Genomic DNA, 24,152 nt, shown 5'->3' with positions numbered 1-24,152 from the left:
ACAGTCATCTCTCGACCTCCCGCTTCCTCTGTCTCTCCCACTATCTCTGCTTCGGTCTGTAACCAAATCAAAACCTCTCTCTCTATTGTTCTCCCTCACTCTCCCTCTCGGTCAAAATCCCGTTCTCCCTCAATCTCTATCGTTCTCCAATTGGTGTAAATTTCATAGCCAAGAGTTTCTTGTGAAATTTATCAAATTGGTGTAATAACTTTTGAACTATACCAAGTTGGTCTCATGTTCTTTTATACAATATGATTAATACCATATAAGTGTGTAAGAAAATAAATAAAAAAATGAGAGAGGGAGAGGGAGAAAAACTAAGGGAGAACAATAGAAATGAAGGGAGTATGAGAAATCGACCGAGAAAGAGAATGAGAGAGATTGAGGGAGAATGATAGGTAGAGAGAGAGAATGAGATAAATTGATATAGATAATGTAAATACAAAAACCAAAATCAATTCTTATTTATTTTCAAATCACGTAGTCGTTGAGCAGATAAAGATGATTATGAGTGAAAGAGTGTGAGGGAGATTGAGAGACAGAGACTAAAAACCCTTTTTTTTTATTTTCCAATCACCCAACATTAAAGGTGAATTTCAGTATAAGCTTTTTATTATGTCCAATATGGATTAAGAGTTCCATATTGGCAATAGCCACATAACCCTTCGATGACATGGTGAGAGCTTTTAAAACTTGAAATGTAAAGCCGTTTGTTAGAGTTTTGTTGGTTTATTGACCAACTTGTAACCAATTTTTAAATGTACAACCGACTTCGACTATAATTTTCCCTAATTTAAAACTAATCCAAAATCAATGTTATTTCTTATCTAGATGGTGGGTCAATGATTAAACTTTTCAAAAAAATGCATGATTTCATAATTAAATAATAAATATTTAAGTTTATTTTTAATCATATTGTTACTTTTTTAATTTTCAAATTCCATCTTAACTATGATATATCTAAAATTCAAGTAATTAATATGAAGAAATTTTTCTCGCGTGCAACACATGTGCTTAATTACTAGTAAAACCAAAAAATAAAATATGGGATTACGAGAAGGAAGGCAATAAGGTAACCCTTTGATGAATACCGCAAATGAAAAATCAATAAACAAAAATAACTAAATGCATTAAAGGAGAAGCTCATTGTAAGTTGGAAAACTGGAAAATAGTTGTTTGTTAGCAAACAAGATTCCTCTCTGACTAAGGTACCCATATGCATCAAGAAATTAACCAATTTTTCTACTAAAATGATAAAAATTTAGAAAAAAAAACTGCAAATTTTGTTCTCAATTCTGAATTTTGTATATAAGACTAGTAACTTTAGGTGAGTAATTAATGGAATAACTCATCTATCAATTGATTGTTAAAATAATAGATAATCAATCCAACTCTTGAAATCGAAGTTAATAGTAATTAATTCTATTGAAAACAATGAGTGAAGCATTGGTCGTGAAAACCATTAAAGCAAAGTAAATATTTTTTAGATAAGAACCAAATAATCTCTTGCTTTTGAGGGAAAACTAAAGTTTTAGTTCTCTGTAAGAACTTCTAGACTTAGTTAAATGAAATAACTCTTCAAAATTCCATTTTAGGCGGAAAATGGAGATCCAAAACTCGAAAATTGAAGGACGATTCACAAGCTGCAGTGTTCCCATCAAACCTCCAAGAATCTCTAAGGGGGTGTTCTTTTTTTGGATTTTGATGGGGGAAAGTTGGTCAATGGGATTTTGGTTCCCATTGACCAAGAATCACATGTTCTTTTTTCAAATTTATGTGGGAATCAGGGAAAGTTTATTTTATTGGGTATCACTTACCTACCCGGGTAAGTGATACCCATCTCCTAGGTGGGTAAATAACTTTCCCACATAGGGGGAAAGTTGCCAATACTTGAATGAGACAAAAATGTCCCTTTTAATAATGAAATTTTATGGCCAAAATGGACATTGCCTTATTTGCATGAGAAACAAAAGAACATGGGTAAATGCATTTACCTAAGTAAATGTTTCCTAGGAAAAACTTACCTAGGTAACTACATTTACCTGGGTAAGTAACTTACCGAAAAGTGAACGGTGCCTAAATCTTTGTGAGAGAGAGATGCATAAGATTTGCAAGATTTGGAACAATGAACTATAGAAATATGGAATTTAGCTGAAGAACTTGCAAGATCTGTCAAAAGAATAGTGTTAACGGTTCTTGAAATTTTTCATTTTGGGTTTTGTTTTGAAATTTTGAAGAATAGTGGAGGGCAAATGTGGCATTTTATATTTTATCTGTTAATACTTAGTGATGATGTCAATTGTTCGAAAACTTAGGGGTACTTTAAGACAATATCCAAATAGTAAGGGTAGAGTTAGTCAATTAGCTAAACTATAAGGATAGTTTAAGAAACTTGCCATTTTTAAATACTTATGGGACTACACCATTAAGCACTTATTGAGGTTTGGGAAATAAGTTTGGAATGTGTGCTTATTTTAAAAATAAATGCTTACTGAATGAGTCAAAAATTCTAGTTTTTTTTTACTTTTGTTCATCTCTTTCCGCGTAACCAATCCTATATTGTACAAGTATTTTCTTTGTATTTTCATCAAATTTGTTGTTTGATTTGCTATCATGTAAACATCTAAAAAAATTACTTCCAACTTGGGATGTAAAACTATCTTTGAGTAGTTGATTATTGCAATTTTACTATTTTACTAAGCTTGGAACCTCCTTTGTGAGTAATTGTTCATCCAAATTTGATATGTAGGCTCGATTTAGAAAGAGCACAAATATAAATATGTATCTTAAATATAAGGTTTACAAAAACCACTTACAAGATTTTGCATTGAACATATTTATATTTGCATTCTTCCCAATTTAAGCCATGATGCATTCTCATGTGGTTTGTTTGGGGGGAATCCATCTTATCATTTCACGAGTTTCACCTCATTGCCCAAGCCATTTGATGGTTCATGTTGCAATCTAGCAAAATCATGACATTTCTATAGTCATTGTTAAAGGGTATGAAATCATTGTTAAACACTATGACATACCATCATGCAAGTCACATTGTTAAAATACTGTGCCACACCTCTCATGGAACATGTAGCATGCAGGAAGGTATGGTATATAGTGTTTAATAATGATTCATACCCTCTAACGATGACTATGGTGCAGTTTGGCAAATCTTGTTTGAAAGATCTTCTGGAAAATCTGGCAGCTAAACAACATAGTGGGTTTTTACATAAAGATTTTGATAGTCCACAATCCATTTGGTTGGAGGTGCATCTTTTTTCACAATGACAAGACAAAAAAAAAGGGGAGAAACTCAATTTATAGTTTCTCTAAATAAGCTCGAATCGAGTTTCTCGCATCTTTTTGGGGCGGAGTCTTTGGGTGGCTGTATCTTTCCCCAATCAAATGAGAAAAGATGAAAACGCAGATCGTTGGGCTTCCAAGATGACAACTCGCATAGAAAGACACACCAAACGAGGGCTTATAGAAATGTCTCGCTTTTGTTAGATTTCAACACGAACCATCAAATGGCTTAGGCAATGAGGTGAAACTCATGAAATGATAAGATGGACTCCCCCCAAAACAAACCACATTGAAATGTATAATGGCTCGATTTGGGAAGAATGCAAAGATAAATATGTTCAATGTAAAATCTTTTAAGTGGTATTTGTAACCTTGTATGTACATTGTACATGTTTATATTTGTATTCTTTCCAAATTGAGTTTATTGCTGCGTTTGGAAATGATGCAAATGGAGTGTAAAACCTGATTCAGGGTAAATTTGCACTCTGGTTCACTTTTGCTTGTGTTTGGTAACATTACATTTATGCACCGACAAATTACAGAAAACACATTGTCCAATGCATATTTACATTGATAATAAAATGTAAAAGTACATCAATAAAAAAGAAGTAAATTTTCATTCAAGTGGGCTTTCGATAAAAAAGGCATGCTTGAAATGGCAGATGCGTAAATAAAAGAGTTTGATGAGACAAAAAAAAGGGTATGTCAAGCAATGTGGCTTGTATTTTAGCTTCACTGACTCAATGAAAGCGTTCATTGGCGGATATAGTCTTAAATAGATGAGGGAGAGAGAAAGAGAAGGAGAATGATCAAATGGCACAAACGCATTGCCTTTGTATCTCTTTCATTCGTTCCCTTTGCTTTTAAACCTCTTGCTCGTCTGCTTTGGGGTTTTCAGATCACTTCTTTGCTAGGGTGGGGTTTCGCTTTGTCCCTTTTCCAATGTCATTCATTTTGTTTTTTCTTTTCCTTTTTGTTATGTTTCATCTCTTCTTGGTTTTATTTTGGATTGAGTTTTGTTGTTCATTAAATTGAATTTTGTGGAAACAATAATCATCAGGTGTGGTTGAGATTTGTCATCGTCTGAAGAAATTGTGTCGATAAGTCTTTATCCCTAATGAACACATGAGAGTTTTCTCTTCATATTTGAAGATTTTAGTTAGGGTCTCATTTTTTCCTTTTTCCCAATTATCCGGCAAGATATATTATTGTACTTGAAATGTTTTGTTAGGGTTAGGGTTGGGTTTATTTTCATCTTGTATTTTTATTTGGGTGTTTTGTGGAATATGAAATTTCACATGTTGCGTGGACAACTAGGTATGAGTTGCCACCATTTTTTAGTGATTTTTGTGATAAATGGGATCAAATTGTATGGGTGGGTGGGTTTACTGGTCACATTTTTTTTATTACAAATCCTCACTTTTAGTCTCTGATGTCTATATAATCTTCCATTATGCCCCTTTCACATTGAAGGGGTTAGCTTTGTATATATTTATTGAGAGTTTTCCCTATCTAATATAACTATATTCTTAAAGCAAAATGCGTATTGTGGGGAGCATCTGCTTGCTTGACATGTGCCGCTTATAGTTGGAACACGTGTCCTTGCATTCTCTCTCTCTTCCCCTCCCTTTCCTTCTCCTCCATCCTTTTTCTCTTTTACTTTTAATTTATTACACATGTCCACTTTAGACGTCATCTATACCCTCACCTGCCTTGCATTCAACACTTGTCCTATTATCAAGTCCTTCACCGTCTTTTCCCCTTATCCACTTCTCTTTTCTTGCACATGTACCCTTTCCTATATATTTTTTTCAATGCTAGTCTTGTTATCCAAGCTTTTCCTCCAGTAAGGATACGTCTCACCCCTCGAGAAACAGTTCTTCCCCTTCTTCGCTTTCTCTCATTCTCTCTCTCGCCTCCACAACCTCCCTGACCTCTCTCACTACTTCGCCCCTCACTCTGAGGCCCTTCCTCTCGTTCTCCCTCTCTCTCTCTCTCACTCACTCTCTCGCTTGGGAATGGCAATGGGACAAGGCACCCCCTCCCCTCCTTACCCCATAGCCAAAATACCCTATTTCGTCCCCACCCCATCCCTGGTGGTGGGGTGGGCCACCCACTCTCCATTAGGGGTAAGAAATCCTTGAGTTTTCCCGCCCTGATGTTACATGAAAATTTGGGATGTTTTAAGAAATGGATTATGACAGTTTGGGAATATTATAAAAATGAAATTATGAGATCTTAAGATTTTAAAAGTTTGGGAATAATTTAGAAGTATGTTAGAAATTAATACTAAACCAAGAAATATTTTACTAGTTTGCCATCAATAAAGGTGTTAATGGTATTCAAAAATCTGATTTCGAATTCAAGATTCAACATAATTGAATTTAGATATCCTCGTATCTTATTCATATCGAATAGCTAATCCAATTCGAATTTGGATATGACTTGATTCGATTCGATAAATATAAGAATTAAAATAATTATTTAATTCTTATATATAAAATATAAAATATGTGATGATTTCATATATAAAATATAAAATATTTATATAATTTATAATACACAAATTATATAAATATTTATATATTTTATATAAATAAAATATTTATTTTATATATTTATTAATTATTTAAAATAGTTAATTAATAGAACTTAAATCGAATCAAATATCAAATATTTAATTGAATTTGAATCTTATATATCTACTAAAAGCAAAATGGTATATAGACGAACCCTCCAAGCTTCGAAATGAAATCTTTCGATTCCTTGATAAATGGAATCTTCACGTGCGAGCCCGTGTGAACTCTAACCGGGGGCACGGGAATAGCCTGTTGGTTAGGTCCATGGCCTGATAGCCTGATGGACAAAGCCCGTTGGACAAAGGTTGATGGATATAGCCCGAACCGATGCTTTGCTGGTGGACAAAGCCGGCCCTTGATGGACATAGCCTCTTGGGTCTATGCTTTGCCTGTGAACAAAGTGGTCAGCCCGCTGGACAAAGCCTGATGAACATAGTCCGATCCAATGGCCAGTCCGCTGGAGTAGAGCCCGATGGACAAAGCATTGCTTTATCATATAAATAATTTATATATTTATTAATTATTTAAAATAATTAATTAATAGAATTTGAATCGAATCAAATATCAAATATTTAATCGAATTCGAATATTAAATATCCGTCGCACATCGAATTTTCTAATCGAATTCGATCCGTTCACACCCGTATTATGCAAACGCCGTCCTCGTCCCGTCCCTGGTCGCGGAATGAATATTTTTCCGTCCCCGCCCCGTCCCATTTAAGATCGGGAAAACCCGCCCCGTTTGGACATGCGCCGCTTTTACGGGGAAATTGCCATCCCGCTCTCTCTCTCTCTGTTCTTTCTCCTTCACACGCGTTTCTTTGCGAGTGCCTAGAGGTTCTCCAGTGGCCAGGGTTTTCTCTCTCGCCTTTGCTCTGCAATACGATTTTCTACAGTCTTGGAGTGCCTGGGTTACTGGTTTCTCCAGTTACTCTGATGGCGGAGAATCCATTGCCAGGGCTTTGACGGTAGAGATGATCGCATGGTACACTTCGCACTGTCTCGGTTGAGTGCTCTCAAGATTCAGAAAGGAGATATCACTCGGTGGTTCGTCGATAGTACTTCCGACTCCATATCCAACAGAATACTGGTTTCTCCAGTTCCTCTGATGGCGGAGAGTCCATTGCTAGGGCTTTGATAACGTCCAACGGTGAAGATGATCGCATGGTTCACTTCGCACTGTCTCGGTTGAATGCTCTCAAGAACCAGAAAGGAGATACCACTCAGTGATTCGTCGATGGTACTTCCGACGCATGTTGTATTTTCAATCCTACCAGTTTTTGTCTTTATCTTCTGTTTCTCAGAACTAGGATAGGTTTTGCTTGAGGTCAACAGTTTGTTTCCAACTTCTGTTCTAGGTTATGCGTTTCTTGAATCCGTAGGGAAAAAGTAAAATGTAAATTCTATGGGCTTCTGGTCCATTACTTTGGCTGTACTGCAGCGGAAATTTTCATTTTCCTCGACCCCTCCCTAACCTCTAAATAAATAATAAATTATTATATACTATTTGTCAGGGTCTGCATCTGTCTTAGTACTGTGGAGTTTTACGGGCCTCTTGAGGATGTCTATTCTAATCCTGGACCTGGTTGTTCACCATGCTCGAAATCTCGTATTTGTTTGATAATAGCTGATATTTGCAAAATTCACATTGATTTGCTGGTGTGAAAATCATGCAACAATTCTAATTATTGAGGCATAAGATCTCTATAGTTTTACAATTTCTCCTTCCTGAACAGAACAAGCTGTGGTTTTACAATAATCCTCTTTTTACTGGAAAATGCAGCCAATGAGCAGATGCTTAGGGGTGGTGAAGTAGATGATGGTAATTATTCATGTTTTCTTTTACTAAAATTTTTATCACATGAACCTGCCATCATGTTGAAAATTGTTTGGTTGGTGTTAATTTAATTCCTCTTGGCTTTTGCTATGTTTATTTGATTAAGTGAAGTAATTTCTGACTTTAAGTGTTAGTTTATTTTGTTAATAATATCTGATTTTTCCTTTTTAAATCTCTCTATCCGTAGAGTTTTTGTAATTGAAATCCTCTTGCTTTTGCTATGTTTATTTGATTCGATTAATTAAACTATTTATATGTAGAGTTTTTAAATCTCTGTTTATGTTCCCGATTGAATTAAAATGCATGTCATCTTAGAATATGTGACGGCAAGAATCGATTGAGTACTGAGCATTTAATCTATGGAATCCATTGTATTTCTAGCTTGATGGGGTTCTACTGTGTTTGGGCAGGTGGATTGTGTGTTGGTGGCACTTGACCAAAAGTTCCCAAGGATTGGGCTCCATCAATGAAGGCAAGGCTTTTAATGATCTGCTCATGTCAACTATCAATCTATCATAGTTCTACCCTGTCTATGGTGGATTGAAGTCTGCTGCTATTTCAAGTAAACAAACACATGTAAGAGAGACAAACTTGAGTGGAATTATGACAGCATGTTTTACAAATATTTAGTTTTTTTGGAAGATAATAACTAAATATTTTTCTTTTAATTTATGAGCTTGGTTTTTCAATCATAAATTTTTAAACTACTCTAAACCGTCCATCAAGTACAAAATGAGAGGCAGTAACTTGATTATGTGTTGAATCGCATAGTCACAACATGTCAGCACATCCCAACTCTATTTACTTGATTAATTATAACCATCTATGCTTTTAATTAATTTAGTTTTTTTAGTTTTTAACTCCTAAAAAATTGTTTTCACAGGTGACATTTGGCATGGTCTTGTTAATTGGATTGGTTGGGATTTATCTCAATGAACACTAATTAACAAGCATGAATAGTTAAAATTTTTGAAAATTCAAATTTATATAGTTAGAGAGATGATCTTACGAATTCTCAGTTTTTCCTTTTCCTTATGTCTTTTGGCTAGGGGGTAGATTCGAGCCGAATAGTACGAGGCTCAAGCTCGGCTCGATACTGTTCTACAAGGCTCAAGCTCGGTTCGAGCCAGAACCTTGATCTTGAGCTCGGCTCGAGTAAAAAATTCATAAGCTCGAGCTCGATTTTGAGAAAAAATATTTTATAAAAAAAATATATGTAAAAATATTTTTTATTTGATATTTAAAAAATAAGAATTATAATAATTTTATTATATATATTATTTTCTATATATATATATATATATATATTCGAGCCGGCTTGCGAGCCTCACGAGCCGAGCTCTAGTAGGCTTGAGTTCGGCTCGTTTCATAATCGAGCCAATGACTTGGGTTGGAGCTCGAGCTCGGATGAAACCGAGCTGAGTCGAGCTTTTCACGAGCTGAGCTTGAGCAACTCGTGCAAAGCTCGGCTCGTTGCCACCCCTACTTTTGGCCCCCTCTGCTAGTCTTTTAGTAATACAAATATTACATTTGCCTATAAAAAAATCTAAATATTCGATAATCATTGAGATTGTAGGCATATGACCTTTTACATGTTGCATCCTATTCTTGTGTGTAATGAAATACTTTTGATTACTTGTCAATAAAAGGAAGAAAGTGTATTGTCCATTTGGTTTGTTGATGGATGTGGAGAAATGGATTCAGTGATGGAAGATTTGGATCGGGCTGATGAACGGACATTTAGGGTTAATTTCAGTGGGGATGGAGTGGTAAAGCTGCGAGAGATAGTGAAGGAAAAGTTGAAAGAGTTCATGGGGGACTACACCGATGACACTCTCGTGGTATGATTCTATCGCTTTCATTCTCTTTCTCTTGATTTGCATGAATATATATTCTCTTTGCAAATAGGAAATTTGTGTACTTGGTAGAGTCATTGATTTCCACTTACTGTAGTATTAGTTCATGACAGAAGAAACATAAGGGCATTCTGTATTACTAGTCTGAACCTCAACCAATAAATTTCTTCTATCTCCAATCTGGAGTAACACAGACAGAACCAATCAATCTGTGTGTGTAGTCGTTTGGGGGGGGGTGGAGGGCGGTTTGATGCTATCGTATCTTATGGTGCCTAGACAGTTCCCGGTCCGAACAGTGACCGTCCGGGTCAATGGCGGTTCGAAACGCTGGTTGGGTTAGTATAAATCTAAGCTAATAACAAAAGGCATGGTGCCTCCATTCCTGGTAAAAGTTACATTTGAAAGAGCTTCTGCTGGAAAATTGTATATGTTTCATGTTAGGATATGCTTATCCAAGGGTATGCGTAGAGCAGTTAAGTTTCTCAGGCATATAGTCAATTCACACATGCACCTATAAGTCATACTCGTTTAACTTTAACCTTTACTAGACCACTGGTGTGACAGGCCTGTTTTACTCAATAATTAATAGTAGTTACATGAATATGCTATTGTAACTTCTTATAACATAGAAATGTATTTTGTTGCTAAAAGTAATTAACAGGAGGTACACGCTTTATTGCTTTATTTCAATTTATGCTCTCATTTTGATCCCTCTGCTGTACACTCACATTTTTATAGAACACTGCTATGATAACACTCTTTGTGCAGAATATTAAATTCCTATTCCTTTTCCTTGAAGGTTGTTCTTCTAATGACTACCTTTCATGTCACTTGCAGATCATCGTTTCAGTGTAAAGGTAGATGGAGAAGTTAGATAACGTTTATATCTCAATGTTTTAAATTTGAGTAAATATTTTCATAAAGTCTGGCTTGTTGTTTGTTGCTAAAAGGGGGTCAATCTTTTTTTGCTCTTTATCTAAATATTCGGTAGTCCTTTTGGATGCATTTCATCAGATTATTCTGGAAGTCATGAGTGCCTCCTAGTCCGAAGTCTTTTCTCTTCTAGGCCGGAAACTGGTTTCACCAAAAGAGATGCCTTTTTGCGGTGCTCTTCTCCTTTAGCAATCTGTTTGGTCTTGTTAGGAGAGAGGAATCACTGCATCTCCAAAGGCAAGTCCTCCTCCCAGGAATTGGTGATAGGCAGAGCAGAGAGGCTATTAGTTGGATGGGCTTGCATCAAGAAGGACTTCTCCGGCTTCTCATTCCAAGATTTCTGTGATCAGTGGGATCAAATTGTTTTGGGTGAATGGGTCTGCTGGTCACGTTTCTTGATTGTAAATCCTTCACTTTTAGTTTCGGATGTCTATATGGTCTTCCTTCACTCCCCTTTCACCTTGAAGGGGCTAGCTTTGTACATATTTATTGGGAGTTTTCCCTATCTTTTATTAATACAGATATTACACTTTGCCTGTCAAAAAAATCTAAATATTCAATAGTCATTGAGTTTGTAGGCGTATGGCCTTTTACCTGTTTTTCTTGTGTAATGAAATACTTTTAATTACTTGTTAATAAAAGGAAAGTGTATTGTCCAATTGGTTTGTTGATGGCTGCGGAGAATGCAGGAAGTTGACTTTATTGAATGCTTTAGAGTAGATTCTTCTTTTTTGGGTGGTGGTCTTGAATTTGTGGTCAACATTCTTGCCCTTAATGATCCTTCAATTGAAAAGTTGAAGGTGCTTAAAGCACACTCTATTATTTGAAAGCTGTGTTGAGTTTGGACATCAATTTTGGCAAGTATTGTGTATTTGTGATTGGAATTGGGCCAGATGACAGCATGGCTTCTCATCTTACAATTGTTCTGATTTAGTCATGGTTAATTTTCTACAAATTCACCTTGGGTTTCCTTTGTATGTCAAGGCTGTGTAAACTTTTCAAAGTATTCTTTTTGGCTTTCCTCAGGCCTCACCATCTATTTCTTTGTATATATAGATTTCCTGGTGGAAAAAATAAACCAACTTTGTGATAGTTCTTGGGAAGAGATGATGCTCAGAAAGGAACTTGGGAATTAGAACAATACAATGCAAGCTCACTGCAACTCTATGTACAAAAGATGACTCAATCTATTTTGACAAATGCAATGTTTATGGGAATTAGAAGTAAAATGACTTGAAATTTACAAAGATTGGCTGGAACACATTATAACTAACCAATATTAGGGATGTTGAAATTCAAAGATCAAGGAAACTGATTCTTTCTTCATAGTGTGCTAACATTTTTAACTTGATTGTTGTGACCAATAAATGTGAAGTGGATACTACAGAAGATTTTTGCATTTATCCAGGAGGTTGAGATGCATATTATGGAGGGATATGATGAATTGTAAAGCTCAAATTGATATAGTGACCTTGAGCTGTATGTGAGTTAGGGTGGGGTGGTTTCACCGAAGCCTGCCCCAGGTTAAGCCCCTATCTGAACTTTGAGATGTAGGTTGTCTTTGTCAAACTGTTAACCTGGCACCTATATTTCTGATTTGAACCTGAATGGGCTAGAGTTGGATTGCCCAAATCTGATAACTCAGTAATTTTGGTGGTCCTTAATATGTAAGTAATAACTGTGTAAATAGAATTACAGTCTTCATTCCTTATTTTTTTGTGTAAAAATTAGTCTTAATTCTTGTTCATCATTTCAGCAGTTTAACTTGTTGGGCATCAGATTGCCCCTTTTACATTCATTTAAGAATGTTGAGTTTATGCCTTAGGATGATTATATTGTAGAATTTGGAAAGTGCTTGCAAAAGTGTTGCTATGTGTCTGGAGTTGCAAGATTAAGTTGAGAACAGGGATGCAAATTGGTAACCCAATTTGAAGAATTTTCACTGCATTAGGCCCAGGACCTTGTGCTAAGCCTCTAACCTCTTACAAAATGCTCAACCCTGGCCTGCCAAGTTGCACTTGTAGTTGGGAGTTTATTAAGAAAAATGCTTTGACATTTGTGATGGAAATTTATGTGACTTCACTTCCATATTTGCATATGCAGGAATATGCCATTGTTTTACTCAGAAATGGCAGGCATAAAGGAGAGGCGAGGAGTGAGCTGAATGTTTTTTTGGGGGATGATAGTGATTCTTTTGTATCCTGGTAGGTCAACTTTACCTTTAATCTAATTTGAGGTCATAGAAATCACTTACTTCGATGTGGTTGCTATCATCTGCAACTTAATATTTGCGCAGGCTCTGGGATCATCTCTCTTCAAATTTACATCTATATGTGCAACCTGGAGAAACTTATCAAGATGAAGTGACTAAGACAAAGCCTGTATTGATTGAACAGACAGAAAGATATGATCCCAAGGATCTAGATTCTGAATCTGAAAGGGAAATCTTAACCAAGGAACCTAGAAGCCGACGGAATAGGGAATGGAAAGGACTAGTGAGAGATGTAGCTGAGCCCCCTCCTCTTCGAAGCTCAGAGATTGGTGATTTGCACTCAGGCGAGAAGACTCATGGAGGATCTGGTCGTAATAAACGATCACACTCTCCCCGACCTTCACACCAAAGAAAACGGAATCGACAAGATGATCGGCAGCCAACAAAGGTTAGTAGCTTTATTTTGCATATTCGCATGAAAAATGTGATGCATACCAGATGTCTCATGAAGCTGAAAATCTTGTTTGCTCGTTCTGCTGGTATCTTAGAATCCCTGGATATGTGCAAAAGGTTTAAATAGTAGGAATATGTCTTAAAACTGGCATTCTGGATAATTTTATGCCAAACTATTACCAATATTGTTTGGATGTACACGCTACTCACATCTCTGTCTTCTAATACAAATACATGCTTGCTTGTTTTGTGATAGTCCTGTGTCTTCTCCTTGAATAAAAACCAGTTCTACTGTCAGAAGCTATAGCAAGTTCTTGTCCTTTTGTATGAAGATAGCTTCTGGATGATCTTTGGGAGGAATTGAAGGCAAATTATTCACATAGTTCACTACGTTACCTGTTCTCAGAAAAACTGAAGGTAATTATAGAAAGGAATTTGTTTCTGAGTGTGGAAGTCAATAGCAAAAAGGACCCAATATTGGTCCCAGCTATTCTGGCGCCTTGGGAGGGTTTCACGGGATACAGGCCAAGCCTTTGGCATTTTTTTGCACAAGGTGGTTTCTCTCAGACTCTTGTCAGTTATCTATATCTATATATTCTGAATAACACTAGACATTTGATACTTCAGAACTGAAGGCCCTGTCTCTTCCTGTTAGAATTTCATATGTTTTGGATGACATGAGACCAACACACCAGAAAAGAAGCATGTGGACTATTTTCGATAGATTCACTATTATTTTTTTCCCGTGCTGCTAATATTCCATCCTTAATGTTGTTGGCTAATGGTAAAAGAACCAGGGAGACATTAGCAAAGTATGATATATTTTTTTCTTTCTTTAAACCTTGTGCAGGGACTTGGCTGAAAAAAAGCCGGGATGCTTTCTTGGACATCCTTGCACCTAAGTCCTACTGACACATTATGTAAAAAATCCTGCTGGCCAAGTTGCAGGTAGCCCTAGGGCATTGAGATTGGGCATCTGGGGTTAATTTGTTGGTGATTAGGTTTTATTGGCTTCATTCGTTTCTTTTTTCCCTTCTTCTTGGTCTTTTGCTGTATTGTGCCTTGGTCCTTGATATATCTCTTCTTATGTCTTTTATTTCTGTTATGTGAAACCAGATGCGTTCTTAGTATTTTTTATTCTGTTTGTTTCTGTAGAGAACACTGATGTGGGCCCCACAACAGTGGTCCCCTCTGTGTTCGTAGGACAGTATGTGTAATTATTTGTTTCAGTCCTAGTAGTGTCAGTTGGGGTCAGTTTGTTATTTCAATTGTTATTTATTTCAGTTTTTATTACTTTATTTGTCATGTAAGTACTAAGGGCAGATCTGTCTTTTTCTCTATGTACTGAACATAACCTATAAATACTAAGAGAGTGGCGGCGGCAGATGTGTTAGAATCTGTCCCTTCTTTCAAACCCTTGTGTTCTCCAGTTTCTCTTCTCTTCTTCCTCTCACTTTTCTTATACTTTTCTTAACCTAAAATCTATTTGGGTTCAAGGCTGATTGCAGTCTTGATATTCTATTTGGTATCAGAGCCTATCTAGGGCTTCTCATGTGTGTCTTCTCCAGCCGACCACATGAGAACCAGCTAGGGCTAGAAGCTTATGAAGCAGTATTCGTCGGCTGATTCTTGGAGATTACCAAGAGAGTTTCGCAGCTGTTGAGGACTGGCAGCGAAGGTTAGGGTTCAGGTAACCCTGGAAGGCGACGAACAACATTCTTTGAATAAGTTTTATTTAGTTTCCAGAGACTGCTATCAGTCGAGATAGGTTGGACCTATCTAGAAGGAGAGGCCAAACTGCTTTAAGGTTTTTCTCTCTAATCTAGGGTTTGACTGTTGGGCCGAACCCTCTTTATCTTCTTGGAAAGTGATTGTTTTAGGGTTTTCTCTCAAAGGTGATAAGTTTTAGGGTTTCACATTGACCCTACGACAGGTCCTAACTATACGAACTGCTTGGAAATTGTGGCTGAGCACTTATTTAAGACCTATAATTAAAACCCTAATTCTGCTCCAGCATCCCAAATTGCTCTCTATGCTGGTTTTAGACCTATTTTTGGTTTTGAGCTCTTATAGGGGATGAAAAAACTTGCTAGACTGCTTGGTACTGTGATTGCCGATTGATTTCAGATCAGATTTGTATTGGTTTTACGCATATACTGTGATTGCCGATTGGTTTCAGATCAGACCTGCACTAGTTCATGCATATACTGTGATTATAGATTTGTTTCAGATCAGACCTGCATTGGTTCCCTATTGTTTTCTGACTGTGATTGACTGTCCAAGTGTTGTTTTCTGGTGTAGTGACTCTAACAGTTTGTAGTTACTGATTCTTGACCAAAGATGGAGTTTAAAAATCAAGGAGAGTAGTTTTGGGAACAACAATTATGGTAGTGTATCTGAAACTGGGTTTCAAATTACAACTGTGAGATTTGATGGGTTAAATTACTTGGAATGAGCTCAATCAGCCATGATGGCTATTGGAGGAAGGGGAAAACTGGGTTACCTCTTGGGAGATGTGAAAGAACCTTCCAAGGAGGACCCAACGTACACCAAGTGGGTTCAAGAGAACTATTTGGTTATGATATGGCTGTGTAATTCTATGCAGCCACATATCAACCGAAATTACTTGTGGGGAAAGACAACCAAGGGGATATTGGATGTTGTGAAAGAAACCTATTCCCAACCCCTTAATGTTGGCAGAGCCTATGAACTAAAGTGTGAGGTGAACGTTCTTAAACAAGGAGAGAAGCATGTTTCTGTCTACTTCTCTACCTTGAAATCCTTGTGCATGAGATTGACCATCTAGAGACCCTTGAGTGGGAGAGCCCCAAAGATGCTCAGACTCACAGAAAGCAAGTCGAGACAAATAGGGTGTTTGAGTTTCTGGCTGACCTGAATTCAGAATATGACATTGTGCGGCAACAGATACTGACCAGAGATAGTATGACCCTCTCTCAAGCATACTCCCTGGTGCATAGTGAAGAGACTAGGAGGAAAATCATGATGCAATCTCAGCCCCTTTCCCCAGCCCTGACAGCTGTTAAACCTAAGTCAGGGGGTGATCTAGAAAGGGATAGGAAGAAGGAAGATAAACGGGACTTGGTATGTGAACATTGCAAGAAACCCAAGCACAAAAGATACTTGTTGGAAGCTACATCCTCATTTGGTCCCAACAAAACTAAGAAATAAGAAGGGTCTCATGCGGCTGTGAACATTGATTCAACATCCCTAGAGACCTTAGCTGCGGTTCGGGCTGCCCTCATACAGTTGGAAAAGAAAGTTCGGAGTTCAGCTCAGCCATCTCAGTCACCATCAACTCCTGCCACATTTGTATTTGCACATTCAAATACTCGAGCCTCAGCTTACCATGCTTCAGCTCCAGGTAATACTGACCACTCCTGGGTAATAGATTCAGGTGCATCCGACCATATGACTAGCTTGCCATCATTGTTCACTACTTATCACTTGTCCTCTAGTAGAGATAGAGTATCCATTGCTGATGACTCTCTTGTTCCCATTTTGGGCAAGGGTGACATCAAGTTATCGGATACTATTTCTTTATCTTCTGTCTTGCATGTTCCTAAGCTTGATACTAACCTGCTTTCAGTCAGTAGTATTACAAAAAATATGAATTGTTCCGTAACCTTTTTCCTTGACTGATGTGTTTTTCAGGATTTGGAGACGAGGAAGGTGATTGGGACTGGCCGTGAGACGAATGGGATCTATCTGCTTGGAGAAAGTTCTCATTGGGAAGAGCCAGTGGATAAGAAGTCCTTTGTTTCTCAGTTTGTGAGTTCGGTTATGCTTTGGCATAATCGATTAGGTCATTTGTCTTTTCGGTCCTTGAAGATTCTGTTTCCTGCTTTATTTGAGTCTGTTGAGTTGTCAAAGTTGAGGTGTGAGAGTTGTGAGTTTGCGAAACATTGTAGAACTTCTTATTCTTTGAGAAATAAAAGGAGTAATTCTTCTTTTGATATTGTGCATACTGATGGTTGGGGTTCATATCACATCTCTTCTATGGGTGGGTACAGATATTTTCTATTGTTTGTTGATGACCATACCCGATTTTCTTGGGTCAACCTTATGCGTTCTCGGGATGAGGTTCCTGCTATGACCCAAAACTTCAATCAGATGATTCTCACTCAGTTTGGGGCCAAAATCAAAGTCCTTAGATCTGATAATGCAAATGAATACTTTGCTAAGCCATTGACCTCCTACCTCCTTAGCCATGGAGTTATTCACCAGAGCACTTGCCCTCATACACTGCAGCAGAACGGAGTTGCCGAAAGGAAGAATAAGCACATCTTGGAGGTGGCTAGAAGCATTATGTTTACCTCCAATGTACCTATTCGTTTATGGGGTGATGCTATCCTCACGGCAATATATCTCATTAATTGAGTTCTTTCCCGGGTTTTGATATGAAAACCCCTTTTTCCCTTCTATACCCAGACGGGGTGTTGTTCATCGTTCCCCTTAAAACCTTTGGTTGTACCTGTTTCATTCAGCTTCTTGGGCCTCATCATTCCAAGTTTGAACCTAAGGCCTCCAAATGCATTTTCCTCGGTTATGCACAAACTCAAAAGGGTTATTGCTGCTATGATCCTGTTTCAGGGAAAATGTTTGTCTCAATGGATGTCACCTTCTTCGAGGAGACACCCTATTATCCTAGGGTTTTTCCTCGGGGGGAGAGCAGTGAGAGTGGGATTTTGAGTCTCTTTCCTCAGGGGGAGCGCAGTGGGAGTGGGGCTGTTCCTTTACCTATTCCACTGGGTGATGAAGGCTGTAGTGGTGAAGGTGGTCAGAGGGATCAGGAGTTGAGAGTCTATCACAGGCGATGCAGGTAGGTTGATCCTAGTCATTGGCAGTCCAGGTCAACTCCAGTTCCTTTTGCGGCTCTAGATCCAGGTATTACAGTCTCAGAGCCCACTGAGACACCTTTCAATGTTGCCACTTCCCCTCCTGTGGATGACCTTGATCTCCCTATTGCCATCTGCAAAGGGAAACGTCATTGCACCACATCTACAGCTCACTGCATCTCTCGGTTTTTATCCTATGATCGCCTATCTCCCTCTTACCGGTCCTATTTCACTTTCATTGCTAATGTCCCTATTCCAAGAACAGTGCAAGAAGCCTTATCAGTTCCAGAATGGAAAGATGCAATGCAAGTCGAAATGGATGCCCTGTTGAAGAATAATACTTGGGCACTGGTTGACCTACCCAAAGGAAAGAAACCGGTTGAATGTAGATGGGTATTCACTGTGAAACATAATGCTGATGGCTCCATTGAAAGGTACAAAGCCCGGTTGGTCGCAAAGGGGTTCACCCAGACTTATGGTATAGACTACTTGGAGACCTTTGCCCCAGTAGCCAAGACGACCACCATCCGAGTTATGTTATCCCTTGCAGCAAATCATTCTTGGCCCTTGTTCCAGATGGATGTTAAAAATGCTTTTCTGAATGGAGACTTACAAGAAGAGGTCTACATGCAGTTGCCTCATGGATTCTATGTTATAGAGACAGGTAAGAAGGTTTGCCGACTGAACAAGGCATTGTATGGTTTGAAACAGTCACTCAGAGCTTGGTTTGATATGTTCAGATTAGCCCTTGGAAAGTTCGGTTATGTACAGGCCCAGTCAGATCATACACTGTTCATTAAGAGGGTGGATTCCTCTCTGACCCTACTTGTTGTATATGTGGATGATATTGTAGTGACAGGAAATGACAGTGGTGAGATTGAGTCTCTCAAATAGCTCATTCATCAAAAGTTTGAGGTGAAAGACCTTGGTACATTACGGTATTTTTTGGGTATTGAGGTTGCTAGATCTAAACAGGGGATCTTTATTTCTCAGAGAAAATATGCTCTAGATCTGTTGGCGGAAACTGGAAAGTTGGGTGTTAAGTTTGCTGATACACCCATTGAACAGAATCACAAGATTAGTGCAAAGGGCGGGGAGCCTCTTGAAGACAAAGTTATGTTCCGACGGTTGGTTGGAAAGCTCCTATATCTCTGCCTCACTCGGTCAGATATAAGTTGTGCAGTTAGTATTGTCAACCAGTACATGCATTCCCCTAGAGCTTCTCATCTTCTTGCATCAGATAGAATATTAGCATACTTGAAGAGATGCTCGGGTAGAGGTATACTGCTCAAGAACAATAATCACATGAAGGTGGATGTTTATACAAATGTGGATTGGGCTGGGAGTGCTGATGACAGGAGGTCTACCTCTAGATATTGTGCCCTTGTGGGAGGTAACCTTGTCTCTTGGATGAGTAAGAAGCATAGTGTTGTTTCCCACTCTAGTGCTGAAGCGGAATACATGTCAATGGCTAACGGAGTGGTTGAAATCCTATGGCTAAGATCATTATTTGAAGAGTTGGGTATTTACTATGAAAAAGCCTTGATGCTGTATTGTGATAATCAGGCGGCTATTAATATAGCCCACAATCCAGTGCAACATGACAGAACTAAACATATTGAAGTTGATCGACATTTGGTGCGAGAGAGGGTCTCATCACAAGAAGTGTGTCTCCCGAATATCACATCGAATATGCAGCTCGTGGATATCCTCACCAAGGTTGTACCAAGGAAAAAGTTAGAGGCAGACCTATCTAAGTTGGGAATGATAAATATATACTCCCAACTTGAGGGGGGATTGTAGAGAACACCGATGTGGGCCCCACAGCAGTGGTCCTCACTGTGTTCATAGGACAGCATGTGTAATTATTTGTTTCAGTCATAGTAGTGTCAGTTGGGGTCAGTTTGTTATTTCAGTTTTTATTTACTTTATTTGTCGTGTAAGTACTAAGGGCAAATCTTTCTTTTTTTCTATGTACTGAACATAACCCATAAGTACTAAGAGAGTGGCGGCAGCAGATGCGTTAGAATCTGTTCCTTCTTTCAAACCCTTGTGTTCTCCAGTTTCTCTTCTCTTCTTCCTAGTTCTTCTCACTTTTCTTCTACTTTTCTTAACCTAAAATCTATTAGAGTTCAAGGCTGATTGTAGTCTTGATCTTCTACTGTTTCTAATCCTATAATATTTCATTCCTGAAAACTATAATGTACTTCTATTAGAAGTACCAAAGAAGTATTTGACTTGTGGTTTTTTGCATTCAATGACATAGTTGTTCATTCTGACTTATGATTTAACAATTTCTTTTCTGATCATGCATTAGAAATTGATTTTACTTCCATGTTCAAGCATCTTGTGATGTGGTTGGGGGATGGTATGATTGCCAGCTTGATATTTGCTTTTCTTTTTTTGGTTAAAAGTGACCATTCAGTGCTATCTTTTATTATTGATCTTTCTGATCATTGTATTTATGGCAGAGAGAGTTAAACTCCCATTCAACCATTGATGCCCCTCGCCGGTTGCTTCAATTTGCTGTGCGAGATGCAGTTGGGACTTTAAGGCCATCAAATGCAAGAACAGAGCCAGCATCAAAACGTCTTCTTTCTGTGGTTTCAACATCCACAGGGGATTCGTCCTTGGGTGATAGATCACAGAGGATAAGATCGGTTGCAAGAGTACCAAGTACACTGAAAAGTGCAATTAAAGCAGCAGCAGAAGCTGCTGAAGATGTAACAAAGGTTAAATGTTCAGGAAATGTATTCAACCGATTGGGACGGGGTACGAATGTGTCAGGGGCAACAGCCCAAGCATCAGGTTATGAAATACCTACTATGGAAAACAGAGAATATAGAGATCTTGACCAAGTTGGAAGAGTAGCTGACTCAGATTATATGCAAAGACATGATTATGGTGAACTGACAGGGAATATGGCAATGTTGGACAGGGGAGCTGTCTTGACATCTGATTCTGTATCTGATAATGATGGTTATGATGATGTTGTGGATCACAGGGCTATAAATGCTTCTCAGACTTGTACATCTGTTGGAGACAAGGATGGAGATTCACTGATGGTGCAGTACAGAGTAGCTAAAAATACAGATGAAACTGCGAGGAAAGCATGGATGAAAGATCAGGATCCATCTTTGGCAGCAAACACTTCTCGTAAGATTGTGAAGATCTCGGTGAATGTAAATACATGGAAACCACCACACTATGAGGCGCCAGGGGAGGTTAGAGACACAGAGTATAGGAAAACAGCACATGACAGCGGGGTGGGTGAAGTTAAGCCTGGTATTCGGTTAATGAAAGAGAACAACAATGCTGCAGCTAGTATTGAGAATGTAAGTAGCTAGTCCTTGATTTGTAATTAAAATTGATTATCCTATGGGGCATTGCTCTTGTTCTTTTTATTCTTTGTATGGGTTTGCTGAACTGCACCTTCGAATCTTTTATGACTCAGGAATCACCTACTATGCAGGCTCCTCGGGAATCTCAAAAGACTGTGCCCCCTGCCACTTGTAAGTTACTATTCCCCTGCCAGAAGAAAGTGGTGTAAAACTTATGATTTATTTTTGGTATATTTGCTTTTCTCTTATTTATTTGAGATTATTATAGGGTTATTGGTTCTTTTGTATACCAAATCCCTGGCAACATGGCCTTCTCAATTTTGCTTTGGTCCTTACTTCCAGTTTATACGTCATTATCATCACTACGACAACCAAAGTCTTGTCACAACCATATCGGGTTGGCTACATTAGTTCTGTTCCGCTATTTCTTTTTGTTCAGTGCCTTTCCATTGTTAAATTATGAGTCCTTAAATATGTGCCTTTTTTTGTATGCTATTTCATTCTTATATCTTTCTTTGCCATTGTATTGGGTGGTTGAGTTTTTTCTTGCCCTTTTGCAGGTTCATATTCTACCAGTCGTCCTTCGGAGGATGATGATTCTAGGACCATCTTTGTCAGCAATGTAAGTATTTCAAATTGCCACTGCGTGTTTGGTTGGTTTCAATCTTATCGTTGTTGGTTTCCGTAGGTTCATTTTGCTGCCACCAAGGATACCCTTTCTCGACATTTCAACAAGTGTGGTGAAGTTCTCAAGGTTATTATAGTGACTGATGCAGCAACAGGGCAACCAATAGGGTTAGTTGTCACAGTATCATTTTAAATTTGCTTCTTTGTTTTCGTCTGTCTGTCGGTGTATGTAACTGTCACTGCAAATGTTTGATGAACAGATCGGCCTATGTGGAGTTCATGCGGAAGGAGGCAGCGAAGCTTGCACTGTCTCTAAATGGAACCTCTTTTATGTCACGTATTCTGAAGGTATAAATGAAAAATTTGGTTGTTTATTTGTTGCAAGGAATTGATTTACTGGAGCTCCTTGGAAAATGTTAATTTATTGAATTTTTCTGGGACATGCATGTGCAGTTTTAGTCCATGATGAATTTCCTAAGAAATTTTTGTGGTAGTCCTTTCTGTTGCGGATGTTGAATCATCATCATCATCCGAGCTTTATCTGAACTCTTATGGGGCCGGCTACATGATTCCTGTTTTGCCATTCAGTTCAGTTTAACGCCATATCCATTATTAAATTATAAGTGCTTAAATAATTTCTTTCTACTTTGATTCATGTTGAATCAAATGATAGAAGTTATTTACTTGAGTTTCATTTAAGTTCTTGCAACGACAATTGTTTTTCACTCATTTCCTTGGTGATAAAATGGTTTAAAAAGTAAAATGTGAAAGGTTCTTGAATGTGGATAGTCAAAGACATAATGAAATTCTCAAACTAGCTGGTAGCATGTAGACACGATTGAAAAAAGATAATTAGGTATGTGCAGAAATTCTACATGGGTGCATGCATGGATTTATTCTATCCACTTAATTAATGGATGTTTTTAGCAGATATGTTTATAGCCGTTTTATATACTTAAAACATCCTTCTTACTGATAAAAAACAAACCCCAATGTTTTTTGTTGTAGGTTGTGATGAGGACCTCTGCTCATCAAGAAGCTGCTCCCACGACTTGGCCCCGAATGGCACGAGCCTTACCATTTGCTGCTAGGCTTGCCAGGATTCCATTTCCCAGAGGCATGCCAGGTGCATTCAGGGCCCGCCTCCCAATTAAAACAGGTGCTCGGAGCTTGCAATGGAAGCGAGATGCTCCAGTGACTACAGCTGGTGAAGGTGCTGTTAATGTTCAGAATGGAGTGACACCTTCCAGCAATGTACCTTCTCCAACTGGTCGGAATCTCACATATGTTCGAACAGAGCCTAAACCAAGTGGTAGTTCGGGTCCGGCTTAGTTCAACATTGTTCTGGGGCATCATGCAACCTTTTCTTGGCAAGCCAAAATGAGTCCCATTACCATTACCCCGCCAGGATTGATATAAACTTGGAAGGCGGCAAGCTCACATCAGAGTTTTCCAGCCAAAATGAGTCCCATTACCATACCCAACCTTTTGTTCTGGAGGAAGTGAATGAAGAAGGTTGGAGGCGATGTCTCTCTTTCAATTTTTTGTTTTTTTGGGGATTCAGGAAAAATAGAAGGATGTCTTGATGGTTACCATTTTGTTTATTTATTTTTTTCTATGTGAATTGTTTTCCACTTTTCCCCGAGGCCCGGGCAAGTGCTGAGAGCGGTGTAGAAAGAAATGTGAATATGGAGGGAAGTAGTCCCCGGGAAATTGGAGACATTCTTCATGCATTCATGCCTTTGATGTGTGAAAGCCCCTTGGTTCATCTGCGAAACCTCAGCTTAGCTTGTGTCTGCTTTATTTGGCAAGGATACATTCACCCATCCACCCTGTATACCCCCAATATCAGCATGTTTAATGTTATCTTGTTAGATGAAATTTCGTTACTATTCTCCAATAAAAAAAAGAATATGGTACATTTGGATTATTTTTATGTTTTCATGTTGTTGACCTCGCATAAAAATAAAGGAATAAAAATTCCTTTAAGTGGGTTGCTTACTTGACTGGTTTCTGGATTTTCTATTCTGATTATCCAGCCCGGTCTGGTTTTGAAAACCATGGTTCAGACCTTGCTGAACCATGACTCTGATGCTGATGATGGAAAGGAGACAACACATTGCTTGTAAGAAAGTAAAAGAAAACAGTGCACATTGAT

The 24,152-nt window shown here is 38.2% G+C and overlaps 1 protein-coding gene across 13 annotated transcripts; it reads left to right on the top strand.

The window, feature by feature from the left end:
- Positions 1 to 6,501: 6,501 nt before the first annotated feature.
- LOC148880710 (uncharacterized) lies at positions 6,502 to 23,924 on the top strand. 13 transcript variants are annotated; one of them, XM_088962692.1, is made up of 13 exons: positions 6,624 to 7,119; positions 7,394 to 7,464; positions 7,663 to 7,701; positions 8,127 to 8,292; positions 9,421 to 9,557; positions 12,609 to 12,709; positions 12,802 to 13,165; positions 20,498 to 21,361; positions 21,481 to 21,538; positions 21,928 to 21,989; positions 22,056 to 22,162; positions 22,255 to 22,342; positions 23,003 to 23,924. In XM_088962692.1, exons 5-13 carry the CDS (start codon positions 9,423 to 9,425, stop codon positions 23,324 to 23,326), a joined length of 2,103 nt encoding a protein of 700 aa, XP_088818818.1. In that variant the 5' UTR covers positions 6,624 to 7,119; positions 7,394 to 7,464; positions 7,663 to 7,701; positions 8,127 to 8,292; positions 9,421 to 9,422; the 3' UTR covers positions 23,327 to 23,924. The 13 variants fall into 13 exon arrangements, with proteins under 13 accessions (XP_088818816.1, XP_088818822.1, XP_088818815.1 ...); XM_088962701.1 differs by lacking the exon at positions 7,394 to 7,464 and adding an exon at positions 10,372 to 10,429 and having other exon boundaries at positions 6,926 to 7,119; positions 7,616 to 7,701; XM_088962690.1 differs by lacking the exon at positions 7,394 to 7,464 and having other exon boundaries at positions 6,502 to 7,119.
- The last annotated feature ends 228 nt before the right edge of the window (positions 23,925 to 24,152 follow it).

This window comes from Nelumbo lutea, chromosome 1, assembly GCF_056320005.1.
Source record: "Nelumbo lutea isolate HS-2025 chromosome 1, American lotus-T2T, whole genome shotgun sequence".
NCBI classification, from domain to species: Eukaryota; Viridiplantae; Streptophyta; class Magnoliopsida; order Proteales; family Nelumbonaceae; genus Nelumbo; species Nelumbo lutea.
This window is presented reverse-complemented; position numbering and strand designations above follow the sequence as displayed.

What these genes read in the sequence shown, in the direction of transcription:
- LOC148880710 (XM_088962688.1), top strand. Translation starts at nt 9,411, where the DNA reads ATGGATTCAGTGATGGAAGATTTGGATCGGGCTGATGAACGGACATTT. An exon ending in ACACCGATGACACTCTCGTG is followed by an intron (nt 9,558 to 12,608) that starts GTATGATTCTAT and finishes TTGCATATGCAG; the next exon opens with GAATATGCCATTGTTTTACT. An exon ending in ATGATCGGCAGCCAACAAAG is followed by an intron (nt 13,166 to 20,497) that starts GTTAGTAGCTTT and finishes TATTTATGGCAG; the next exon opens with AGAGAGTTAAACTCCCATTC.